Source organism: Mus musculus, chromosome Y, assembly GCF_000001635.26.
Source record: "Mus musculus strain C57BL/6J chromosome Y, GRCm38.p6 C57BL/6J".
NCBI lineage: Eukaryota > Metazoa > Chordata > Mammalia > Rodentia > Muridae > Mus > Mus musculus.
Window position 1 is genome coordinate 14,401,564 of NC_000087.7, and position 27,023 is coordinate 14,428,586.

General features: G+C 35.6%; 1 protein-coding gene across 1 annotated transcript; it reads left to right on the forward strand.

The window, feature by feature from the left end:
• The first annotated feature begins 590 nt into the window (after positions 1-590).
• Positions 591-25,039, forward strand: Gm30737 (predicted gene, 30737). The gene is made up of 7 exons (XM_011251048.1): positions 591-699; positions 6,018-6,084; positions 6,649-6,683; positions 21,537-21,654; positions 22,417-22,507; positions 24,552-24,650; positions 25,010-25,039. Exons 1-7 carry the CDS (start codon positions 591-593, stop codon positions 25,037-25,039), a joined length of 549 nt encoding a protein of 182 aa, XP_011249350.1.
• Positions 25,040-27,023: the final 1,984 nt, after the last annotated feature.

The window sequence follows — 27,023 nt, forward strand, 5'->3', positions numbered from 1 at the left end:
AGAACTGTGAGTTTACGTTACACTGAGATAAACTGGTAAACAGAATTGCTGATGTTTTGTTTAAAAATATTCTGTGGGAGATAGGACCAAAATTCAGATGCCTCAAAGGTTAAAGGATGTTGCTCATCATTTTTTTGGGAGGAGGGGAGGACTCATATGTTGAAGGTTGGCCAGTTTTTGTCTCTTTTTAAACTGAGAAATGGCAGATTGATAACTTAGGTTCTAAAGGAGGTTTTTAAAGAAGTGAGTTAAAGAAGTTTTTAAAACAAGTTGTGAGGGAGAGGGACATGATAAATGGGATACACAAAGGAAATGGTACGGGTAAGTGTATATATATATATGCATCACCATATTGAATATGTACACAGAACTCTCTGATAAAGGCAATTGATTAAAAATATACATGTTAAGTAAAAAAGAAATGATCTTTCATTGAGCTAAAATAATTATTTGATGTTTTGTTATTTTTAATTATTTAAATGATAATTTTTAATCAGGTAACTAAGTTCTTTTTTTTTTTTCCTTTTTATTTTTATTGTTTTTTTTTCTTTTTTATTAACTAAGAAGACTACTGAGTTCTTATGAGAAAAATGGCTCTTAAGAAATTGAAGGTGATACCAAAGGAAGGTTACTTATTACTTTTGGACTTTGATGATGAGGACGATGACATAAAAGTTTCAGAGGAGGCTCTTTCGGAAGGTATAGCATTTCCAGTATTAATTGTGTCCTGCAGTTCATTAGACTTTACCTAGTCACCTGAAATGGAAGAAGTCTTTGTTAAGAGCTTACATATACTTCATTTCTAATTTTACCTATATCTCTCTATTCCTATATACAAGGTTTTGCAGCACATAAACCTACTCTTGGAACTATATCAGCATATGTTGAGAGAGAAGAACTTTCTTGATTTCACCTCAAGAAAAGACGTGAACATTGTTCGTATAATATGTTTGCCAAACATGAATTTATTTCATAAAACCTGCAAATAAATTATTTCCTTTCTTTTTCTATTATATATTTTCCTTATTTACATTTCAAATATTATCCCCGTTTCTAGTTTCCACTCCAAAAAATCTCCTGTCCTCTCCCCTCTCCCCCATCTCCCCAACACACCATCTACCAATTCCTAACCCAGGTATTTCCCCATACTGGGGCATAGGATCTTTACAGGAACAAGTGTCTCTCCTTCCATTGATGCCTGACTAGTCCATCCTCTGCTACATATGAAGGTGGAGTCATATGTCCCATTATTTGTTTTCATTGATTGGTGGTTTAATCCCATGGAATTGTGGGGTACTTGTTAGTTCATGTTGTTTTTTCTTCTAGGGGCCTGCAAACTCCTTAAGCTCCTTAGGTATTTTCTTCAGCTCCATAATTGGGGACCCTGTGCTAAGTCCAAAGGATGTCTGTGAACATCCACTTTTTTATTTGTCAGGCATTAGCAGATCGTCTCAGGAGACAACTATATCATTCTCCTGCACCCAAGCCCTTGTTGGCATCTTCAGTAGTGTCTGGATTTGGTGGTTGTATATGGGATGGATCCCCAAGTGAGGCAGTCTCTGTATTCTTTTATTCTCAGCTCCAATCTTTGTCTCTGTAACTCCCTCCATGATTATTTGGTTCCCCATTCTAAGAAGGAACGGCATATCCACACTTTGGTCTTCCTTCTTCAGTTTCATGGGTTTTCCACATTTTACCTTGGTTATTCTGAGCTTCAGGGATAATATCCACTCATCAATGTGTGAATATCATGTGTGTTTTTTGTGATTGGGTTAACTCTCTTAGGAAGATATCATCCAGATCCATCCATTTGTATAAAAATTTCATGAATTCATTGTTTTTAATAGCTGTGTAGTAATTCATTAAGTAAATGTACCATATTTTCTATATACATTCCTCTAAAGAGAGTCATCTGGGTTCATTTCAGCTTCTTGTTATTATACATAAGGCTGCTATGGACAAAGTGAAGCATGTTTCCTTATTACAAGTTTGAACTTCTGGGTATAACCTTATCAATTTTATGAGGTCCCATTTGTCCATTTTTAATCTTATAGCACAAGACATTGGTGGTATTTATTTTTCAAGAATATTCCCCCTTTGCCCATGTATTCCAGGCTATTCCCCACTTTCTCCTCTATAAGTTTCAGTGTCTCTGGTTTTATGTGCAGTCCCTTGATCGACTTAGACTTGAGCATTGCACAGGGGATGAGAATAGATCAATTTACATTCTACTACATGCTAACTGCCAATTGAACCAACACCATTTGTTGAAAATGCTGTCTCCTTTCCACTAGATGGTTTTAGCTCCTTTGTCAAAGATCAAGTGACTATAGGTTTATTTCTCTGACTTCAGTTCTATTTCATTTATCTACCTGTCTACCACTATACCTGTACCATGTAGTGTTTATCACAATTGCTTTGTAGTGCAGCTTGAGGTCAGGCATGGTGATTCCACAAGAGGTTCTTTTATTGTTGGGAATAGTTTTTCCTATACCAGGTTTTTTGTTGTTGTTGTTGTTGTTGTTGTTGGTTTGTTTGTTTGGTTTTTTTTTTGTTTGTTTGTTTTTATCAAATTCCAGGAGAATTTGTAAATTGCCCTTTCTAACTCAGTAAAGAATTGAGTTGGAATTTTGATGGGGATTGTATTGAATCTATAAACTACTTTTGGCAGAACGGCCATTTTTACTATATTAATCCTTCCAATCCATGAGCATGGGAGTTCATTCCATGTTCTGAGATCTTGTTTCATTTCTTTCTTCAGAGACATGAAGTTTTTATCATATATATCTTTCACTTTCTAAGTTAGAGTCACACCAAGCTATTTTATATTATTTGTGAGTATTGTGAAGGGTGATTTTTCCCTAATTTCTTTCTCATCCTCTTTTTCCTTTGAGTAGAGAAAGGCCACTGATATGTTTGAGTTAATTTTATATTCACCTACTGCACTGAAGTCATATATATGGTTACGATTTCTCTGGTACATTTTTGGGTCACTGATACATGCTATCATATATTCTGGAAATAGTGATATTTTGACTTCTTCCTTTCCAATTTGTATTCATTTGTTTTCCTTTTGTTGTCTAATTGCTCTGGTTAGGACTTCAACTACTATATTCAATAGGTATGAAGAAAGTGGGCAGCCTTGTCTAGTCCCTGATTTTAATGGGATTGTTTCATTTAGTTTAATGTTTCCTACTCGTTTGCTGTCTATTGTTTTTTTTTTTTATGTTTAGATATGGGCCTTGAATTCCTGACCTTTCCTGGACTTTTATTATGAATGGGTGTTGTGTTTTGTCAAATGTTTTCTCAGCATCTAATGAGGTGATCATGTTGTTTTCGTCTTTGAGTTTGTTTCTATAGTGGATTAAGTTGACAGATTTCCATATATTAAACCATCCCTGCATTACAGGGATGAAGCCTACTTGACCATGATGGATGATCGTTTTGATGTATTCTTTTATTTGGTTTGCAGTGATTTTATTGAGTATTTTTGCTTCGAAATTCATAAGGGAAAATGGTCTGAAGTTTCCTTTCTTCATTGAGTTTTTGTATGGTTTGAATATAATTGTAATCTGGCTTCATAGAACAAATTCAATAGTGTTCCTTCTCTTTTGATTTTGCATAATAGTTTGAAGAGTTTTGGTATTAGGTCTCCATGTGTAAGACCCCGAAGATGGACCTCCTCTCAAGTCCAGTAAAGTCCCGGGATGAGCTGGCCAGCACCCCAATGACTTGAGAGAAATCCACACCTGATGCAAACTGCAAGAGGATTTATTATCAGCTAGCTAAGGACAAACTCCTTCCACTGTGCAGGGCAGGGGCGTATGACTCTGAGATGTGACAGAAGAAGGTTTTTATTAGCTAGCTGAGGAATTGGGATGAGTTGGGAGGAGAGTTTGGAGGAGTTGGGAAGTGTTGGGGGGAGTGTTCTTCTCTGCCCGGATGTCCTTGGCAAAACTCCAATTTTCGAATCTCTAGCTGTAAGGCTCAGAAACCAAAAGGCTTTTTGGTGGCTGTAGATAACATAGAGTCTCTTTCTGGCTGTATTTTTATAAATCAGGGAAAACAATCTTGGAGAATATCCAGGTGCTTTACCTTCCAGGGAGAAACGCTCTAAGTTGTAGTCTCACATTTCCCACTCCTTCTAGTACATAGTTCTGATCTTATAAGTTAGAAAATTAAACCTCTGGCCCAGCTGCCAAACAAAGCCAACATGAGGACACAGCTTTAGGATATGTAAGATTGAGAACCTCAGAAGCCCATTGAATGAGACAAAAGAGCCTCTTGCCAGTGGGAGGAGGGAGGGAGGGAGGTTCCTGTGCAGTGCCCACTGTGTGTGAGCAGTGCCAGGCCAGTGGGCCATGGCAGGCTGGATGCCAAAACTGGGCACATGCTGGAGGTGTGGCAGCAGGGCTTGTGAGAATCATCAGGGAAAGTCCTTTTGATCTGAGTTCAAGTTTGCCAGAATGGTGGCACCAGACCAGGACAGGTACTCCTGTTTGAAATTTATGTGGCACCAAGATGGTTTCTGGTTCGTATGTTTTTTGTTTTTGTGTTTTTGCTTTAGTTTTTTATTGTGTTTCAACATTTCCAAGGCATCTTTTCTGACCAGTTGTAGGTCCTTCAAGTGAGCTAGTGGGAGTTCTGAAAAAGAAACATGAGGGTCAAACATTCCCCCTGCTTCTGTTAAAGGGGGGGTGGTTCCCAGTTGAGGAGTTCGAATGGTGTAAGTTTAAATTTCCCTGTGGTGTTCCATACTCAGAACAAGGTGAAGGGAAAAAGAGCTGCATAATCTTTTCTGCAGGTCTCTAAAACCAATTTAGTCAAGGTTTCTTTTAATGCTCTATTCATGTGTGTTTTTGAGCTTTACTAAAGTTTCTTTTATGAGTGTGGATGACATTGCATTTGGCGTATAAATGTTCAGAATTGGGAATTCATCTTGGCAAATTTTAACATTGATGAATATGAAGTGTCCCTCCTCTTTTTTTTTGATAACTTTGGGTTGAAAGTCGAATTTATTTGATATTAGAATGGCTACTCCAACTTGTTTCTTTGGAACATTTCCTTGGATAATTGTTTTCCAGCCTTTTACTCTAAGGTAATATCTGTATTTGTCCCTGAGATTTGTTTCTAGTATGCTTGGTCTTGCTTACACATCCTGTCCGTTATTCTATGTCTTTTTATTGGTGAATTGTGTCCGCTGATATTATGAGATATTAAGGAAAAGTAGTTGTTGCTTTCTGTTATTTTTGTTGTTAGAGTTGGAATGTGATTCATGTAGCTTTCTTCTTTTAGGTTTGCTTCAAGATCAATTTCTTGGTTTTTCTAGAGTGTAATTTCCCTCCTTATATTGGAGTTTTCCCATTATTACCCACTTGATGGGCTGGATTTGTTCGAGCATATTGTGTAGATATCGTTTTGTTTTCTCAATCTATTGTAAAATTTTTTGATGCGTCTAGTAGCCTTGTCTGGCATTTCTTTTCCCTTAGGGTCTGTATGACATCTGCCCTGGATATTATGGCTTTCATAATCTCTGGGGATAAGTTAGGTATAGTTTTGATAGAATTTCCTTTATAAGTCACTTGACCATTTTCCCTTAGTGCTTTTAATATTCTTCTTTTTCTTTTCTTTTTTTTTTATTATGCATTTGGAGTTTTGATTTCTATATGATGGAAGAAATTTCTCTTGTGGTCCAAACTATTTGGAGTTTTGTAGGCTACTTGTATATTCATAGGCAACTCTTTCTTTAGGTTAGGGAAGTTTTCTTCTATAATTTTGTTGAATATATTCACTGTCCCTAAATTTGAAAAACTTACTTGTCATTGATACCTATTATCCTTAAGTTTTGTCATCTCCTTGTGTCCTGGATTTTCTCGGTGTAAATATTTCCTTTCTAAAATCTCTTCCAAAAATTTACATGGAGAGTTTTTCCAGAGAAATTCAAATCGATAGTACTTTATTAACTATTACTTATATAGAATCCTTTCAAATGTTTTTGTTTTCTATTGTTAATACAGTAAAGAGCCCAGCGTTTGATAAAAATGAGAATATATCGCCTCAAGCAGAAGCAGATGAAGATATGGGGTAACATTTTCAATATTTTTTGCCAGCTCAATAGATTACTTCATAAGTAGTGTTTGTATTCCCTTCACTGGAGAAGTAGATTCAGGAAGATAGCAATACAAATCAGACACTGCTATATGTTGAGTTCAAGCCCAGCTTGAGGGCCTTCAGACCTTGTGATAACAAACACATAGCAACTAGTACAATATGACCACCTGCCTGAGATCTTCCAAGATATAACACAAAGAAAAGGAGAAAAATCATGAAAATAAGAAGGGGACCATCTGGCAAGAAGAAGGGTCTCAGCAAGAGTAGGTGACTAATGAATAAACTACTGTGGGTGTAAATGTATGAATTGGTAAAAGTAAAGGATACAAGATCACTTTGATACTCCACCATGTAATATATATATATATATATATATATATATATATATATATATTACATTTGTTCTTAACCAAACATTATATATTTATTATAAATAATTAAAAGAAAGTTCTTTTTAAAGTTTTGTGTGGGTAAGAAAAATGTCCTACAAGTCCACTATATTTCTTGCATTAATTTTTTATTTTCCTTTCTTCACAGAGATGAAGTAGACAGTATGTTGGATAAATCTGAAGGTATGTGTTTTTGGAGGTATTTGCCTGTTTTTTAAAGAGGTCAGAAGAGGGCATCAGATTTCTAGACTGTATAGCAAAAGGGGACAATTTTAGGGTTCACAGTAATTGTAGTTTCCTTTAAAACACATATGAGATAACTTCTCAGCAAACATTCAGAATGCAAGATTAGCTGAATGTAGCTCAGTGGTAAATCACCATTTAAAAGTGATGAGTTTCATCTTCAGTGGCAAAAATAAACAAACAAAAACAAACAAAGAAACAAAACAAAACAATAACAATAAAAACCCCAAACAAACCAACAAATGCACCAAATTAACAAAAATCCTACCAAACAAGCAAAACACAGTTATAAGTCTTGCAAATGAAATGTTAGGTTGTCCAGTTTGCCAAATTAACTGCAAATTGTAAAATGAGCAAGAAACCCAGTTTGCTCTTGTAAGGAAACAAGCAAAACCAGCAATAAGCATTTTAGGAGCCTAAACTTAGGCATGATTAGAGAAGAAAAAAAAATATACAGTGGCTACCACAAGAGAACAAACCTCTCAGAGGGGCTAGAGAGATGGCTGTTTTGGTAATGTGCTTTCCTTGAAAGTATATAAATTAAGGAGGGGGTCTTAAATCGGCTTTAAAAATGCAGGCTGCAACCCAGTGAAAAGTAGGTGGAGACAGCTTGCTGCTAGCCAGGCTAGTGGCATTGATGAGCTGCACAATCAGAGAGAACCTGTCTCAAGTTTTAAGTTTGGGCAGTCAGAGTGGTTCATGCCTTAATCCCAGCAGTTGGTAACCAGGGTGAGGTCCAGGACTACAACCCTGCCTTGAAAAAAAAAAAAAAAAAAAAGGAAGTTGGAATGTGATTGAGAATGAAGCAAATGTCTATTGGTCGCCTTCTTATGCATACTTATAATGAAATGTATATGCATCAGTTTTTTACAATACTCTTTATCTGATTTACACAATCCATTAAAATGATGGTTTTTGTCTTTTTGTTTTTTCTCTATGAGGAAATTGTCAATATTAAGAAAGTGTTATAATTTTGTAATCTCCACTGTATAGTACAAATAAACATCTTTCAAGAAAAATGATCAGCACACCTTAAAAGACACAAAGGACAGGGATGGAAAGATGGCTTAGAAATTAAGAGCACTTGTTGTTTTTGGACAGAACCTAGTTTTAGTTCCTAGGACCCACACAATGGCTCAAACCCATTTTTAATTCTATATCCATGGGTTTTGGAATTCTCTTCTAGTTTCTATGTGCACCACACATGCATGTTTATAAATACAAACATGCAAAAACAAATTACTTAAATAAATAAAACAATTGAAAATTACAAACAACAGCACCTTCATCTGAAACAAAGTAGGAGAGTCTTGTTTGGGGTCCGTTTTATTTTAGCTTTCAAGTTAGTATTGTAAACTTGGAAAATGGAAAGCCTCTGGGTAGTAGTGGCAGCTAAAATACTAACTCCTTTTTGCTCTTCAATGACAGACGACTGATTGAGCCTTTCTCACCCTTAGTACACATGTGCAAACACTGCCAATCAGCAAGGGCCTTGGCTGAGATTGTTTTCCGCTATCCAAACCCTGTTACCCAGTATGCTTTGTGGTAGTCATCAAGCCGAGTTCTTGTGGAAGCAAGGTTCTTGAGGAAGCATGGTAGGGAGAAGTCTCAGTAGAGGTAGTCAATTGTCTGTTGAAAGATGATTAATCCTGTTTGAGCTGGGGGCCTGTGTGGGGAAGAATGTGGAGGGGTGGAGGTGTTACTTTAGGAGTAAGGAGAGGAGGTAACCCTCACTGGACTCAGGAAGGTACTGCTTCCAGGCTCACAATCAACTTTTCCCACTTAGGTCTCTGCTGAGAAAAACAGAGAACTTCGCTAAGGGCAGGGGTTTGAACAGAATTATTTTCTAACAGAAAGCAGGAAGGCCAGGGAATTGGAGACCCTGGAAGTCTTCTTGGGGCTTGGGGAGGTGAGGAGTGAGTAAATTGGAAGTCAGTTAGTGGAGCCAACAGACTAAAACCTTCTTTTAGCTGCTGCTGCCTGCCAGGAATTCATTAAAAATGAACTGAAAACCAGTCTTCATTTACCTCTACCTGTTGTTAAAATGGCAGATTCCCGAAATTTCTATGTATAGGCTCCAATTGCCTCAAAATACAGAGGCTCCTCTCAGCCTCAGAAGTGCTGGGACTTCAGACATAATTCAGGCCAGGTTGTTGTTATTTATTTGTTGTTTTGTTTTAGGACAGTAAGCTCTAACTCTATATCTCAGGATTGTCTGAAACCTCACCTGCAGCTTTGACTGGCCTTGAAACTGAAGTCCCCAGCCTTACAAATGTACCTGGGCCTGAGGAAATATGTGTTCTTTATTTTTTATATTTAAAATTTGTTTGTTTGTTTGTTTGTTTTTTATTCCTTTTTTCTTTGTTGAAGATTGAAACCAGAGCTTCTTGCTGTAGCAGTAAAATATTTGTCCAGCCAGAAAAACTTTATATTTTAGATCTGCTTTAGATTTGTATTATGATGAAAAAAATTGAGGAGCTTGGTTATGATAAAAGCAACCATGATTTCATTTGGAGATTGAGATGCAAACTCATTTACTCTAATTTATCAAAACCCTAGCAACAATGGGACCAAAATTTAGATTATCCTGTGATTGCATATAAACCCACTTGAAGTCACAGTTAAAGCCATCATATTAGGTGTGTGTGTATGTGTGTGTGTGTGTGTGTGTGTGTGTGTGTGTGTGTGTGTGTGTTTATTTACATTTCAAATATTAGTCATTTCCTGGTTTCACCCCAGAAATTCCCTTTACCATTCCACCCTCCCTCTGCTTCTATGAGCATGTTCCCCCACCCACCAACACCCATGTCCCTGCTCTGGTATTTGCCTACACTGGGACACCAAACTTCACATGACCAAGGACCTCTCCTCTCACTGATGTTTGACAAGGACATCCTCTGCTATGTATTTACCTGGAGCCATGGGTCCCCCTCTTTGTTTGCTGGCTTAGTCCCTGAGTGCTCTGGGGTGGGGGGCGGTCTGCTTGGTTCATATTATTGTTCTTCCTGTAATGTTACAAACCCCTTCAGCTCCTTCAGTCCTTCCTCTAACTCCTCCACTGTGGACCCCATAATCAGTCTGATTGTTGGCTGTGAGCATGAGCCTCTGTTTTTGCCAACCTCTGGCAGAGCCCCTAAGGACACAGCCATATTAGGCTCCTTTCAGCAATCATTTGTTGGTATCCACAATAGTGACAGGGTCTGGTGTTTATATACGGGATGGATCCACAGGTGGGGCAGATTCTGAATGGTCGTTCCTTCAGTCTCTGCCCTGCACTTTGTCTCCATATTTCCTCCCAGTAGTATTTTGTTCCCCATTCTGAGAAGGACGGAAACATGCACACTTTTTTCTTCCTTCTTAAGGTTTATGTGGTCTGTGAATTACATTTTGGGTATTCTGAACTTTTAGGATAATATCCACTTATCAGTGAGTGCATACCATATTTTTTCCTTTGGGATTGTGTTACCTCATACAGGATGATATACTTTAGACCTATCCGTTTGCGTGTGAACTTCCTGAAGTCATTTTTTCTTTATGGTCACTATACATTTTTATCACTATTTCTCTATAATACAGCTTGAGGTCAGGGATGATTCCCCCTGAAGTTCTTTTATTGTTGTGAATGGTTTTACAATATCCTGGATTTTCGTTATTCCAAATGATTTTGCATATTGCTCTTTCTATCTTTATAAAAAATTAAGTTTGAATATTGATGGAGAGGGCATGGAATCAGAGCTTACTTTTGGCAAGATAGACATTTTTACTAAATTATTTGGGACACCAATCTATGGCCATGGGAGATCTTTCCATCTTCTGAGAATTTCAATTTCTTTCTTCAGAGACATGAAGTTCTTGTCCTACAGAACTTTGACTTGCTTTTTTTCGTGTCACACCAAGGTATGAGACTATTGTGAAGAGTGTTGCTTCCATAACTTTCTTTTCAGCCTGTTTATCCTTTGAGTAGAGGAAAGCTACTGATCTATTTGAGTTAATTGTATATCCAATCACTTTGCTAAAGTTGTTTCTCAGGCTTAAGGGTACTTTAGTGGATTTTTTGGGGGTCACTAAATATACTATCTTATTACCTATTAATAGTGATATTTTCATTTGTTCTTTTCCAATTTTTAAATTTTGACCTCTTTTTGTTGTCTATTTAATCTGGCTAGAACTTCTAGTACTATAGTGAATAGGTAGGGAGAGAGTGGGAAGCCTTGCCATATATTAGTGGGATTGCATCAAGTTTCTCTCCATTTATTTTGATGTTGGATCCTGGTTTGCTACTATGTTTAGTTATGGGCCTTGCTTTCTGAATGTATCCAAGACTTTCATCATGAAGGTGTGTTGATTTTTTTTAAATGATTCCTCAGTGTCTAATGAGATAATACTGTGTTTTTTTCCTTGAGATTCTTTACATATTGGATTACATTGATGGATTCCCATATATTGAACCATTCCTGTATCCCTGGGATGAAGCCGCTTGATCATGAAGGATGATCATTTTGATGTGTTCTTGGATTATGTTTAACAGGATGTTATTGAGTATTTTTGCATCAATATTTATAAGTTAAATTGGTCTGAAGTATCCTGTCTTCATTGGGATTTTGTATGGTTTGGGTATAAGAGTAAATGTGGCTTCATAGAACAAATTAAGTAGTGTTCATTTTCTTTTGTTTTTGCATAATAAATTGAAGATTGTTGGTATTGGTGTTTCATTGAAAGTCTGATAGAAATCTGTACTAAACCCATCAGAAACGGTGCTTTTTTTTTTTTTTTTTTTTTTTTTGGAGCGGGGAGCTCTTAATGACTGCTTCTATTTCTTTGGGGGTTATGGGAGAGTTTACAGGGTTTATCTCAACCTGATTGAAATTTAGTACCTGACATCTGTCTAGATAATTGTCCAATTCATCCAGATTTTCCACTTTTGCTAAGTTACAGGCTTGTATAGTAGGATCTGATGATTTTTTTGGATTTACTAAGTATCTGTTGTTATGTCTCCCTTTTCATTACTGGTTTTGTTAATGTTGATACTTTCCCTGTGCCCTGTAATTAGTCTGGCTAATGTTTTATCTATCTTGTTGACTTTCTCAAAGGTCCAGCTCCTAGTTTGTTTGATTTTATGTTATAGTTCCTTTGTTTCCACTTGTTTGATTTCAGCCCTGAGTGTGATTATTTCCTGCCTTCAACTCCTCTTGGGTGAATTTCCTTCCTGTTATTCAAGGGGTTTTAGGTGTTCTGTCAACCTACTACTGTATCTTCTCTCCAGTTTCTATTTAGAGGCATTCAGAGCTATGAGATTCCCTTTAACACTGCTTTAGTTGTGTTCCACAACTTTCAGTATGTAGTAACTTCATTTTTTTTTAAACTCTAAAAAGTCTTATATTTATTTTTTTTATTTCTTCCCTACCTGATTTATCACTGACTGGATTTTTGTTCACCTTCTACGTGTACATGGGTTTTCAATTATTTATATTATTATTTCAGATCAGCCTTAGTCCTTGGAGATTAGATAGGATGTATGAGATTATTTGGATATTTTTATATCTGTTGAGGCATGTTTTGTGACTGATTATATTGTTAATTTTGGAGAAGGCGTCATGAGGTGCTGAGCAGAATGGACAATTTTTGTTCTAGAATAAAATGTTCTATAGATATCAACTAATGTATTTGTTTCATAACTTCTGTTAGTTTAACTGTGTCTTTTTTTTTTAATTTTTCTTTCCAGGATCTTTCCATTGATGAGGGAGGGTTGTTGAAGTCTTCTGCTATTATTGTGTGTGGTGCAATGTGCATTTTGAGCTGTACTAAAGTTTCTTATATGAATATGGATGCCATTGCATTTGGACTATAAATGTTTAGAATTGAAAATTCATCTGGGTAAATTTTAACTTTGATGAATATGAAGTGTCACTCCTTGTCTTTTTTGATAACATTGGGTTGAAAGTCAAATTTATTTGATATTAGAATGGCTACTCCAAATTTGTTTCTTTGGAACATTTGCTTAGAAAATTGTTTTCCAGCCTTTTACTGTGAGGTAATGTCTGTCTTTGTTCCTGAGATTTGTTTCTGGTATGGTGGGTCTTGCTTACACATCCAGTCTGTTAGTCTATTTCTTTCTAATTGGTGAATAGAATATGGTGATATTAAGAGATACTAAGACAAAGTCTTTGTTTCTTCCTGTTATTTTTGTTGGAACTTTGTTCATGTAGCTATCTTCTTTTAGGTTTACTTCAAGATTAATATCTTGTTTTTGCTAGCATGTGATTTCCCTCCTTATATTGGAGTTTTCCCTTTATTATCCCTTGAAGGGTTTGATTTGTTCAAAGATATTGTGTAAATATTGTTTTTTCACGGAATACCTTGTTTTCTCAATCTATGGTAAAATAGTTTTGCTGCATATTATAGCTTTGGCTCTTATTTCTGCTCTCTTAGTGTCTGTATGATATCTACCTTGGATCTTATGGCTTTCATAGTCTCTGGGGAGAAGTTAGGTGTAATTCTGATAGGAATTCCTGTATATGTTACTTGACCATTTTACCTTACTGCTTTTAATATTCTTTCTTTGTTTTGTGCATTTGGTGCTTTGATTAATATATGATGGCAGGGATTTTTGTTTTTGTTGTTGTTTTTCTGGTCCAAACTATTTGGAGTTCTGCATGCTTCTTGTATGTTCATGGACATCTCTTTCATTAGGTTAGGAAAGGTTTCTTTTATAGTTTTGTTGAAGATATTCACTGACCCTATAATTTGGAAATCTTACTTCTCATCTATACCTGTTATCCTTATGTTTTTTCTTCTCCTTGTGTACTAGATTTCCTGGATGTACTTAATTTTACTTAGTTTTTAAAATCTGTTTCAAAAACTCAAAACGGGCAGTTTTTCCAAAGAAATTCAAATTGATAGTACTTTATTAACTATTACTAATATGGCATACTTTCAAATGTTTACATTTTCTATTGTCAATACAGTAAATAACCCAGCAATTGGTAAAGATGGATATATATCGCCTCAAGTAAAAGGAGATGAAGACATGGGGTAATATTTTCAATTCTTTTTCTTTTTTTCTTTTTTTTTTTTTTTGCCAGTTCAATAGAGTACTTCAAAAGTAGTGTTTGTGTTACCTTCACTGGAAAAGTAGATTCAGGAAGATCAGCATTTCAATGTCAGATCCTGCTATATGTTAAGTTCAAGCCCAGCTTGGGATCCTTTAGAATTTGTGATCACAAACACATAGAAACTCATACAATAGGACCACCTGCATGTGATCTTTGACACACTCAAAGAAAAGGAGAAACATCATAAAAATAAATAGGGGACTATCTGGGGAAAAAAAGGGTCTCGGCAAGTGTGGGAGAGTTATGAATAAACTCCTTGTGGGGTGTAAACGTATGAATTGTTAAAAGTAAATAATCCAAGTTCAAGTTGGTAGTCCATGACATATTTTATATGCATATGACATTTGTTCCAAACCAAACATTATATATTTATTATAAAAAATTAAAGAAGGTTCTGTGTAAAGTTTTGTGTGTGGTAAAAAAATGGCCTACCAGTCTACTATATTTCTTGCTTTAATTTTTTATTGTTCTGTCTTCACAGACATGAAGTAGGCAGTATGTTGGATAAATCTGGAGGTATGTGTTTTAAAAATATTTCCCTGTTTCTTGAAGAGGCCAAACGAGGGAAACAGATCTCTATAGAACCTATAGCATAGGGGGATAATTGTAGGCTTCACAGAAATTATAGTTTTCTTTAAAAAATACACACAGATAACTTCTCATCCAACATTCAAAACTAAAGATTAACTAAAGATGTAGCTCAGTGGTAAAGCACCATTAAAAGTTATAAATTTCATCTTCAGTGGTGAAAACAAAAACAAAAACAAAAACAAAAAACCAGCAAAAAAAAAAAACAAACCCAGCAAATTAACAAAAAAAAAATGCACTAAAGAAACAAAACACAGCAATAAGCCTAGTAAATGAAATGTCAGTTCGTCCAGTGTGCCAAATTAACTGCAAATTGTAAAGTGAGCAAGAAAACCAATTTCCTGTTGTAAGGAAACAAGCAAAACCACCACTAAGCATTTTAGGAGCCTAAACTTAGGCATGATTAGAGAAATAGAAAAAGAAACCAAACAAACAAAAAACAAACAAACAAAAAAAAAATTGCAGTGTCTATAGCAACAGAACAAACCTTGAAGAGAGGCTAGAGAGATGGCTGTTTTAGTAAAATGTTTTCCTTGAAAATAAAAGTGGGGGCCTAGAATCCACTTCTAAAATGCAGGCTGCCAACCAGTGCTGAGTAGGTGGAGACAGCTTGTTGGCTAGCCGAGGTAGTGGCATTGGTTAGCTGCATATTCAGAGAGAACCTATCTCAAGTTTTAAGTTGGGTCAGTCAGTGGTGGCACATGCCTTAATCCCAGACGTTGGGAGGCAGAGGCAGGGAGATTTTTGATTTTGACGCCACCCTGGTATACAGGGTGAGTACCAGGTTAACCAGAGCTATACAGATAAACCCTGACTTGAAAAAAAAAAGAGAAAATGAAAAAGAAATTTGGAATATAATTGAGAATAAAACAGATGTCTATATCTGGCCTCCTTATGCACCCATATACTGAAATGTATACACTCCATTTTTATCTTGAAACTTTTTATGATTTACACAATCCATTAAAATTATGTTTTTTTTTGTTGCTGTTTTGTTTGTTTGTTTGTTTGTTTTTCTGTTTCTGGAAATAGACAACATTAACAGAGTCATTTTTTATACTATCCATTATATAGTAAAATTAAACATCTATCGTTAGAAATGATCCAGCACACCTTAAAACACACACAGGATAGGAATGGAAAGATGGCTTAGAAATTAAGAACACTTGTTGCTTTTGTACAGAACCAAGGTTTAGTTCCTAGAACCCACATAATTCTCAAAATCATTTTTAATTTTAGATCCAGGGATTTTGGCATCCTATTCTAGTTTCTAGGGGAACTAGTCATACATGTTATATAAATACAAACATGCAAAAATACTTTAGTTTAAAAAAAAACAAAAAAAAAACAAAACAAAACAAAAAAACAAACAAAACAAAACAAAACAAAAAAACAATTTAGAGTTACACAGAACAGTCCCTTCATCTGAAACAAAGTAGGAGAGTCGTCTTTGGAGTTCATTTTATTTTAACTTTCAAGTTAGTATTGCAAACTTAGAAAATGGAAAGCCTCTGGGTAGTAGAGGAAGTTAAAATACTACCCGCTTTTTGAAGCTTTAATCACAGATGATTGAAAGAGCCTCTCTTACCCTTAGTACTCATGTGCAAACACAGCCAATCAGCAATGGGCTTGGCTGAGATTGTTTTCCCGCTGTTCAAACCCTGTTACCCAGTATGGTGGCTACAAAGAGTTCTTGAGGAAGCAAAATTCTTGAAGAATCATGGTAGGATGAAGTCTCAGTGGAGGTAGTCATTTGTCTGTTGGTTAATCCTGGTTCAGCTAGGGGTCTGGGTGGGGATGAAGGTGGAGTTTTGGAGGTGTTTCTTCAGGAGTAATGAGATTAGGTGACCCTCACTGGACTCAGGAAGTTGCTACTTCCAGGTTCACAATCGACCTTTCCCTCTTAGGACTCTGCTGAGAAAAACTGAGAACCTCACTGTAAGTGCAAGAGTTTGAACAGACTAGCTCCTAGCAGAAATCAGGAAGGCCAAGGAAATGGAGACCCTGAAAGTATTCTTTGGGCCTGGGGATGTGAGGTGTGAGTAAACTGGACTTCACTTAGTGGATGAAACAGACAAGAACCTCTTCTGTGCAACTGCTTCCCACCAGGAATTTATTAAAAAGAAACTGAAAACCAGTCTACATTTTAACGTGTTGTGAAAATGCCACATTGCCGAAATTTCTATATATAGGTTCCAAACTGCCTCAAATACTAGAGGCTTCTCTCTGCCTCAGAAGTGCTGGGAATTCAGACATAATTCAGACCAGGCTGTCTTTATTTATTTGTTGTTTTAGTTTAGGAAAGTAAGCTCTAGCTCTATATCTCAGGATTGTCTGAAACCTCAATTGCAGCCTGGACTGGCCTTGTACCTGAAGTCCTCAGCCTCAGAAATGAAATGGGGCCCGAGGAATCATGCCTTCTTTATTTTTTATATCTAAATTTTGGGGGTTTTTATTTTTCATTCCTGAAGATTGAAACCAGAGCTTCTTGCTGTAGCAGTAAAATATTTGTCCAGCCAGGAAGAATTTTATATTTAAGATTTGTCTTAGATTTGTATTGTGATGAAAAAGGTTGAGGAGCTTGGTTGTGATAAGAGCAACTATGATTTTATTTGGAGATTGAGATGCAGACACATTTACTCTAATTTATCAAAAAACTAGCAGGAATGGGAAAAATTTAGATCATCCTGTGATTAGATGTAAACCCACTTGAAGTCACAGTTAAAGCCATCAGAGTGTGTGTGTGTGTGTGTGTGTGTGTGTGTGTGTGTGTGTGTGTGTGTATTTATTTACATTTCAAATATCAGCCATTTCCTGGTTTAGTCCCAGGAAATCCCTATTCCATTTGACACTTGCTTTGTTTCTATGAGCCTGTTCCCTCACCCACATACTCCACCTCCCTACCCTGGCATTTGCCTACACTGGGGCATGGAGCTTTCACAGGACAAAGGACCTCTCCTCCCACTGATGTCTGACAATACCATCCTCTGCTCTATATGCAGCTAGAGTCATGGGTGCCCCTCTTTGTTTGGTGGCTTAGTCCCTGAGTGCTCTGGACTGTCTGCTCGGTTCATATTGTTGTTCTTCCTGTAAGGTTGCAAACCCCTTCAGCTTCTTCAGTTCTTCCTCTAACTGCTCCCCTGGGGACCCCATGATCAGTCTGATTGTTGTCTGTGAGCATCAGCCTCTGTTCTTGCCAAGCCCTGGCAGAGCCTCTCAGGAGACAGTCATATTAGGCTCCTATCAGCAAGCACTTGTTGGTATCCACAATAGTGACTGTGCCTGGTTTCTGTATATGGGATGGATCCAAAGGTTGGACAGAATCTGGATGGTCATTCCTTAAGTCTCTGCCCTGATCTCCACATTTCCTATCAGGAATATTATGTTCCCCATTCTAAGAAGGACTGAAACACCTACACTTTTGTCTTCCTTCTTCTTCAGCTTCATGTGGTCTGTGAATTACATTTTGGGTATTCTGAGCTTTTAGTATAATATCCACTTATCAGTGAGTGCATACCATGTTTTTTTTTCCTTTGAGATCACACAGGATGATATATTTTAGATCTCTCCATTTCATGAAGGCATTGTCTCTGTACCATTACCATACATTTTTTTAATCACTATTTCTGCATAATACAGCTTAAGGTCAGGGATGATTCCCCCTGAAGTTCTTTTATTGTTGAGAATAGTTTTGGGATCTTCTGGAGTTTTGATATTCCGAATGGTTTTGCATATTGCTCTTTCTGTCTCTACGAAGAATTGAGTTTAAATTTTGATGGAGAGTGCATGGAATCTGTAGATTGCTTTTGGGAAGACAGCCATTTTTACTAAATTAATCTATGACCATGGGAGACCTTTCCATCTTCTGAGATTTTTCAGTTTCTTTCTTCAGAGACTTGAAGTTCTTGTCATAGAAATCTTTCACCTGCTTGGTTTGAGTCACATCAAGGAACTATAATTTGTGACTTTTGAAAGGTGTTGTTTCCATAATTGCCTTTCAGCCTGTTTATCTTTTGAGTAGAAGAAAGGTACTGTTTTGTTTGAGTTAATTGTATATCTATCCACTTTGCTGAAGTTGTTTTTCAGGTTTATGGGTTCTCTGATGGAATTTTTGTGGTCATTTAAGTATACTATTTTATTATCTGCTAATAGTGATATTTTGATTTATTCCTTTCCAATTTTTATTCCTTTGACCAATTTTTGTTTTCTAGTTGCTCTGTCTAGAACTTGTAGTACTATAGTGAATTGGTAGGGAAAGAGTAAGAAGCCTTGTCTAGTCCTGTCTTGTCTTATTTTAGTGGGATTGCATCAAGTTTCTCTCCATTTAATTTGATGTTGGCTTCTGGTTTGCTTCTATATTTAGGTATGTGCTTAAAATTCTTAATCTATCCAAGACTATTATCATGAAGGTTTGTTGATTTTTTTTTCAAATAATTTCTCTTCATCTAATGAGAACTGTGTGTGAATTTGCTTCAATATATGTGTGCGTGTTTGTATGTGTGTGTCTGTGTGTGTGTGACAGATACATATATATGTATCTGATGAATCCGATTGTTTCATAACTTCTCATTAGTTTCACAGTGTCTCTTTTTCATTTCTTTTTTCCAGGACCTCTCCATTGCTCAGAGTGGGGTGTTGAAGTTTCTCACTATTATTATATGGGGTACAATATGTACTTTGAGTTCTAGTAAAATTTCTTTATGAATTTGGTTGCCCTTGTATTTGGAGCATAGATATTCCGAATTGTGAGTTCATCTTTGATGAATTATCCTTTGATAAGCATGAAGTAACATTACTTACCTTAAAAAACAAAAAAAAAGTACTTTGTGAACCTCCTCTTTTCACAGTAGGCCCTCTTGACTACTGAGGCGTTTTTGTAACAGCTTTGAAGGAATTTTAAAAGGAAAAAAAATAGATGTAAACAATTTCACAGTTCCATGTACTCATAGCTAAGTGATATGTATACAAAATTCTATACATGAAACATATTTTCATTGATCCAGTGCTAAATTTATATTAAGTCAGTTTCTTTTCTAGGAGTCTTCTGTGCTTCCTTCTTTATATGGCACAATGCAAAACTGAATTCTTTAATGTAACCCTTATAACTTATTTTTAAATTTTAAGTTATGGTTATTGTTTTTTTTTTCTTTCACGTGTGTATGTGCACAACTAGTGTGTCTTGTACCTGAGGAAGCCAGATGAAGGCATTGAATCCCCTGAAACTGAAGTTATAGGTAGTGAGCCACCTTGTGGGTTTTGGTACTCCAATCTCAGAAATCTGGAAGGGAACCAGTGCTCTTAACTGCTGAATCATCTCTCCAATCCCTTCATTGTTTTTTTTTTCTTTTTATGAAATGAATTATCTAACTGTAAGTGGAAGACAACTTACTAAACAATGAGAGAATGATACTCAGATTCTAAAGTATCTGTTTTAAATTATATGTAACTGAATGCTAAGTGAGCTTTCTCAGAAGACAGTAACTTGTCTTTGAGATATGGTGTCATTATGTAGTTCAGGCTGGCCTGCATTTTCCTATTTAACCTATGCAGTCTTTACACTGGAAATCTCCTGCTTAAGCTTCCAATACTAGGATCATACACAAAAAAACATCTTACATGGCTTACTAAACAATGCTCCTAATACCTATTTTTGGACTTATTTATGTGTATTAGTGTTTTGCTTACAGTTATATATGTGCACCACAGGTGTACCTGTTGTTCAGATATCAGTAGATTATTTCAGATACCTGGAACTGGAGTCAGATAGTTGTGAGCCACCATATGAGTGCTAGACACCAAACCTATGTCCTTTGCAAAGAACAGGAAGTACTCTTAACTGCTGAGCCATATCTCTACCCCCATGAAACAATATTATATTTTTAAAAAATAATATTTTGCTTCTTTCAAGTTACCCATTTTACCAAATTATTTTTTTTCAACTGAAGGATTTGCTCTATTTAGAGGAGGCAGAATAATCATTTAATAATCTGATTTTGTCTAGTACTATGTATGGTGAGAATATTAAACATGTACACCGAAATATAGCTTCATCCTAGTTACTGAAAGCTAACTGTGCATGCTAGAAAGGTACTAAACATTTTCTGAAGCATTACAATTTTCATGAACTGCAGCAGTTACTGATCAAAAGTTCCTACCATAATTTTCTTCAATTGTTTTTTTAAAGGATATGTTCTGAAATATAATTACCAATTCACTTTAGAAATAATTTTATTTTGATTAAAAAAAAAACTTGGAGATCATTGTTTTAAACATAGATTTTAACATTTTTATCTATTTTTATTTATATAGGTATTTTGCCTATAAGTATGTCTGTGAGTCATATACATATGTACCTGGTGCATGCAGAATTTAGAACAGGGCATCACATCCCCTGGAACTGGAGTTGGAGATATTTGTGCACATTATGTAGGTGCTAGGAATCAAACGCAGGTTTGATTCTGACAGGGTCTCATTTGTAGCTCTGACTGTCCTGGAACTCAGTATGTTGACCAGGTTAACCTGGAACACAGAAATATCTCTCTGCCTTTTCCTCCAGAATACTAGGATTAACATGGGAACCAATATGCCCGGCTGCCGTCTTATTTTAATTGAATATTTTAAACAATGGGTCTAACAGTTCCACAGTCAAGTTTGTTCTTTCAGTTGCATCATCTTTTTTTAGATTTGGAAAAGAATTAGCCTTTATTAAAAGTGTTTCCCTATGAAGAATTAAGTATACTTTTGATCCTTTGTTTTGTGCATTTGTTCTTTTGAAAACTGTTCTTGAAGCTCAAAATTATTTTCCTTACAGAAATTAAAATTCAGATAAGATTAGATATTTCTTATCCAAAATACATGGACTGTTTTTTTTCTATGTTGTGGAACATTTCTGTAGACTTTACAGGTTGAACATCCTTCATCTGAACATACCAAACCCTAAGTATTCTAAAGTATGAAGCATGTTTGTGATATCTATCATTTAATTTTAAGTTTCCATAGCATTATTGAATGAAATTTATCTATATCTATTTTTACTTGAATACATGGAATTATCTATTTTTTTCTTCAAAATGACCCTTTATTTTTAATATAGATGACATTTATAAGACGCTTCACATAAAGAGAAAATGGATGGAAACTTATGTCAAAGAATCTTTCAAAGGCAGCAACCAGAAATTAGAAAGATTTTGCAAAACGAACGAACGAGAGAGGTAGAGTTGTTATATTTGTAGGGTCAAATGTGTATCATTTGAAAAATTATATGTGGCTGAAGTTTAAAAAAAATTATATCATGTCTGATTCTTTAGTAAAAATGTTTGGCTTTGATTTTGTCTAAACAGTTAACCCTATAACATCATGCCTTCAAGCAAACTAAATCTAATTCATAGAAATCTATGAAAATTTTATTTTCTGCTTTAAGTCAATGTTAATGAGATTTAAATTTTAATTTACATTCATTGTGGAAATACAGAAGTCTTGCACATAGTCTTAGGAATGTAATTTATGGATTATTATGTTTAACAATATTCAAAAGGAACAACTACAATTACATATGCAGACAATTTGTATATTTTAGTTGACATGTTTTGCACTGTCTTTACTAAGGCAATGTATGAAAAATAAATTAGAACTTATATTTGGTAGAAAATAATGAAAAAAAAAACCACACTGAAATATAATTAAATTTTGTACATGTATATATATGTGTGTGTGTATGTGTGTGTGTGTGTGTGTGTGTGTGTGTGTTACGTGTGTGTTGTGTGTGTTTATATTTCTTTAATTTTGAAAAGCTAAAACGTAAATGAAAACCTCTCTGATAATATGTTAGGGGAAAAATCTATAATGATTTCCCATTAGATATTTTATACTGCTATTTTTCTTTTTATAGTATGAAATGTTCAATTGAATTTGTTTTGAGTGTTCTTTTTCATATTGGTATGAAATGTGCCTGCTTTTGTTACTGTGCTTTACAGGAAGAACATCAACAACAAATTTTGTGAGCAGTATATAACTACATTTCAGAAGTCTGATATGGATGTACAGAAATTCAATGAAGAAAAAGAAAAATCAGTGGTTGGTACCATAAAAAAACTTAATATTTAACCTAGTATTACTAAGTAGGAATGGAACAACTAGCCTTGAGTTCAGCATATGAAACTAAATTAAGTTCCATTATCTATCTATCCTTGCTTCTGTTCTAGTCTTACTGAGATATAAACTATTGATTGCATACTCTATCAATGAAAACGACTAGGCATTTTATGGTATACCAGATCATAAATTTTCAAGAGGCAGACATTTGCAGAAAGATCAAGAGATGATTACCAGTGACTACAAAAAAAAAAAAAACAAACAAACAAAAAAAAAACACAATATATCAGAGTTGAAAGAAGAGAGAAAGCTTATTTATTGGTTTCACCTGGACTCTGTTGTTTATATTAAAAAACCAACTCAATTTGGTAAATCAGTTCTTACAGTCCTAAATTTAGTAAAGATTTAGTAACAACAGAGGATGGAAACAAACATTCTCAACAGCCCTGGAAGAATTTTCCTGTGGAAGAATATCAGCAAACAATTTTAGATCACATCTCCATTACTCTACCAATCACTGTAGTCATCACCTGGTTTCCAAGTAAGATCTGAGACAACGATAATCATATTAACTATTTTATTTTATTTACTGGTTAATAGTTTGGAAAGTATTCAATTTGAAAGGAACAGCAAATTCATTCTTGCCTCAGAAGGCATTGAGGAACCTGCCATTATGAGTCAGTTCTGGAAAGAGATAGGAACTAAAGATAAATAATAAATACTCCAATTGAAGACAGTTTTTAAACCTTGGACTCTGGATGACATTTCAAGGGAAAGTGATCATCCCTGTAAATAAGGAGTCTAAAGACAGAACAGCAGGGTACTTCAAGATTTGTAATTCTGCATATGGCAGCTGGTGAGAGGGAGCCAGTAAAGGAAGAGAACCACTGGTAGAAAGAAAACTACCATGAGTGAAGGAAAGTTTTAAAGAAGAAAAGATCCCTAAATGTGTCATATGCTGCATGTGGGCCCAATAAGATTGATTTACAGGGCTGGAAGATGGTTTAATTGGTAATCTTTCTCCCGTGTAGGCATGGAGACCCCAGCTTATATTCCCTGCATTGGGATGAATGCCCACACCACCACCACCAACAACAAAATAAACAACAACAAACTAGCAAAACTAAAAACAAACCACCACCACCACAACAAAAAAAAGTTGGTGTGGTTGTGAGCATTTTAAAACAACCAATCTCAGATTTAGTTCAGAGAAAAGAAGATCTCCAGATCTTTGTAGCCACCAGGTGTAGCATAAATGATGAGCTCTAGGTTTAGTGAGATTCTGTCTCTGAAACAGTACTGTGAAATCAAAGATGACACCCAATATTAACCCTTTGTCTCCAAATGAATGCAGGTGCACTTTTTTTAAAGATAAGCATTGCAAATTAGAGGTAATTTTACTTAATTATGATGATTTGAGTGCAAATGTGAGGTAAAAAATTGATCACAGTGAATAAAGGGCAAAACAGGATTGTAGTAGCCCAAGGTGAAAAGGTGTAAAGGGCTTGTCTTAATTTTTTTTTAAATGCAAATTATCATGGTTGTGTGCAACCCTAGAGAATACAATGAGAACTTTATGTTACTACTTCTATATGTTGCTTGAGATTGGAACCTAGAGAAAACCAATCTAAGCTTCCAAGACTAGGATTTTACCGAGTTCATGTATACATGGTGCATGCCTATAAACATAAGAACTTGGGAGGCTAAGGCCAGTATGTGCATTATGAAAAACTCTTTCACATTAAAAAAAATTCCTACCCCACAATTGGTAGCATAATTTTATTTCATGTTATTGTAAAAATATACATATATTTAGTCAAAATAGTTGTTAAAATTTTAAATCAGTTGGAAAACTATTCCTTTTAACTTTCATATAGAATTATTTTTGCTCACATAAATGTTTTAGTATTAGATATACATTTAGTGTTTTATTGTTAGACTACCATGCATGTTGCATGGCAGTAACAACAAAAATAAACAGAATTGTTATAGTAATGTTTTCCTTTTACATTTGTAGAATAGTTGTCAAAAAGAACAACAAGCATTGAAACTGTCCAAATGTAGTCAGAACCAGACCCTGGAAGCAGGTAAAGAAATGCATGAGAAGTCGATGGAGGTATGTTGCACATGGTCCATAAAATGACCTTAGGAATCTAAATATGTTTTAATAATCATAAAGTTTTAACTACTTATTATTTTGAATTATTTCTGACTGAAATGACTGCTATTATCCATAAAATCCTAATGGCTTTGTATGAATTATTAAAGATATGAAATGATAAAATGGGAATTTGACCTCAGATGTACCTCATACTTTAATAACACTATAATTATCCTGCTTTATTAAACATAATCCTAACACTAACCCTAATCCTAATCCTGACCTTAACCTTTACCCTATACATCATCTGCACAGAATCTTTCATATTTGTATCCTTGGGAATTTATTTAATAAGAGGTACTTTTCTGTTTTAGGTTTTGATGAACTTGGGGACCAAGAACTAAGATATGCTTTTTGGTGTAGATGGTGAACTGAGAAAAAAAAATGTCTATTTTTAAAAGAGCCATCATGGAGAATAATCTGAAGTACTCTTCTACTTTCCCATCTTCAGAAAAATGAAGCATGAAAAATTTTCACTTGCTGGTATATATATAAAACAAATAAAAAAATCTCTAACTTTTTTGTTTCCTATGAAACAGAGTTTTAAAGTTTCTTTAATCCTTGTTATTCTGATGATTCTGAGAAGGAAGTTAATCCCAGTGATGTGATTACAAAGTTAACTAGCAGTTATACCTTTAGAGTCAAAATAGAACTTCTTTATTTTTAAATATCTTTAATCATTTTCTTGTTTAAGTGTAAGTGCATCTTTATATTAACTTCCAAAGGAAATCTAAATGAATATGTGAATGGTATATAGTCCTGTGGACTGAAATTCCACACGCTAATATAGTTGAATTATTTAAAATTTATTCTTATACTTTTTTTAAAGTCGAGATTTTATTCTTCTCCTAGTTCCCCCTCTTACTGTTCCACACCCCATATCTCCTGCCTACATGCCCCCATGCTCCCAGGGCCCCAAGCCCACAATCCCCATCTCCAAGAGTATGTCCCCACCATCCTGTCCCCTCTCCACCAGACCTCCCTGCTCCCTGGGGCCTGAAGTCCCTTGAGGATTAGATGGACCTCATCTGACTGAGTCCAGACCTGGCAGTCCTTTTCTGTATATGTGTTGGTGGCTTTATATCATCTGGTGTATGAAGCCTGGTTGCTGGCTCAGTGTCTGAGACATCCTGGGAGGTCCAGGTTATTTGAGATTGTTGGTCCTCCTACCGGGTAGACCTCTTCCTTATCTTCTTCCAGCTTTTCCCCAATTCATCCACAGGGGTTCCCAGCTTCTGTCTATTGGTTGCATATAAATTTGAGCATCTGACTCTTTCACCTGCTGGCTTGGTCTTTCAGAGAGCAGTCATGATAAGCCCATTTATTGTGAGCACAGAATAGCATCAGTAATAGTGTCAGGCCTTGATGCCTCTCCTTGAGCTTTATCACAATTTGGTCTTGTCACTGGATCTCCTTTTCTTTAGGCTTTTCTCCATGTTTTTTCCTTGCAGTTCTTTCAGACAGGAACAATTCTGGGTTAGAGCTTTTTACTGTGGGATGGTAACTCAATCTTTCCACTTGATGTCCTGTCCCTCCACTGGAGGAGGACTCTACAAGTTCCCTCTCCCCACTGTAGGGCATTTCTTCAAAGGTCCCTCCCTTTGAGTCCTTAGGGTCTCTCACCTCCCAGGTCTCTGATATAACCGAGGGTTTTCTCACCTCCTACCTCAAAAAGTTGCCTGTTTCCATTCTTTTTGCTTTTCCTCAGCACTTCAGTTATGTTCCCCACACACACAATACCTGATCATGTTCACGTTCTTGTCCCATTTCCCACCCAGGCTCTTTCCTCCCCATCACTGTAGTGATTTTTTTTAACCTTCTTAACATTTAAAATTGTTTTCATCCATACAGATATTTGAAATTTATTTATTTTTTGATTCATTATCTTATTAGTTTCCAAAGGTAAGAGATACAAATAAAGAAGGTACATTGGGTTGATTTTATTTCACTTCATTTCATTTTTAAAATAGGCACATAGTATGTTGTGTATTGTCCAAGAAGTTCTAGAATGTTTAGGTTCCAGGTGATCTCAGCATTCCATGTAGGTATTATTACAGGTATGTGACAACATACCTGGCTTATATTGTTCTTAAGAAAGTAGTCCCACAAAAATGTACTATAAACACTTTAAAATTAACATTGCTCTCAGAGATGAAAATATTTCCTGTTAACTTACAAAATTCATTGAAAGTATATTTCTTCTTGAAAGAAACTAAACTGCTAACTTCAAGGCAGGATAAAAGGACTGATTAGCCCCCTCTCTCTGTTCTAGGCCCAACCTCTCTGTTCCCATTGTTCTTGTTTCTATAGCTCTCTGTCTCTCTCTTT

Coding starts and splice junctions, on each gene's coding strand:
- Gm30737 (XM_011251048.1), top strand. CDS start 591: ATGGCTCTTAAGAAATTGAAGGTGATACCAAAGGAAGGTTACTTATTA. Junction 6,085..6,648: donor GAAGCAGATGAAGATATGGG/GTAACATTTTCA, acceptor CTTTCTTCACAG/AGATGAAGTAGACAGTATGT. Junction 22,508..24,551: donor AATTCAATGAAGAAAAAGAA/AAATCAGTGGTT, acceptor TTACATTTGTAG/AATAGTTGTCAAAAAGAACA.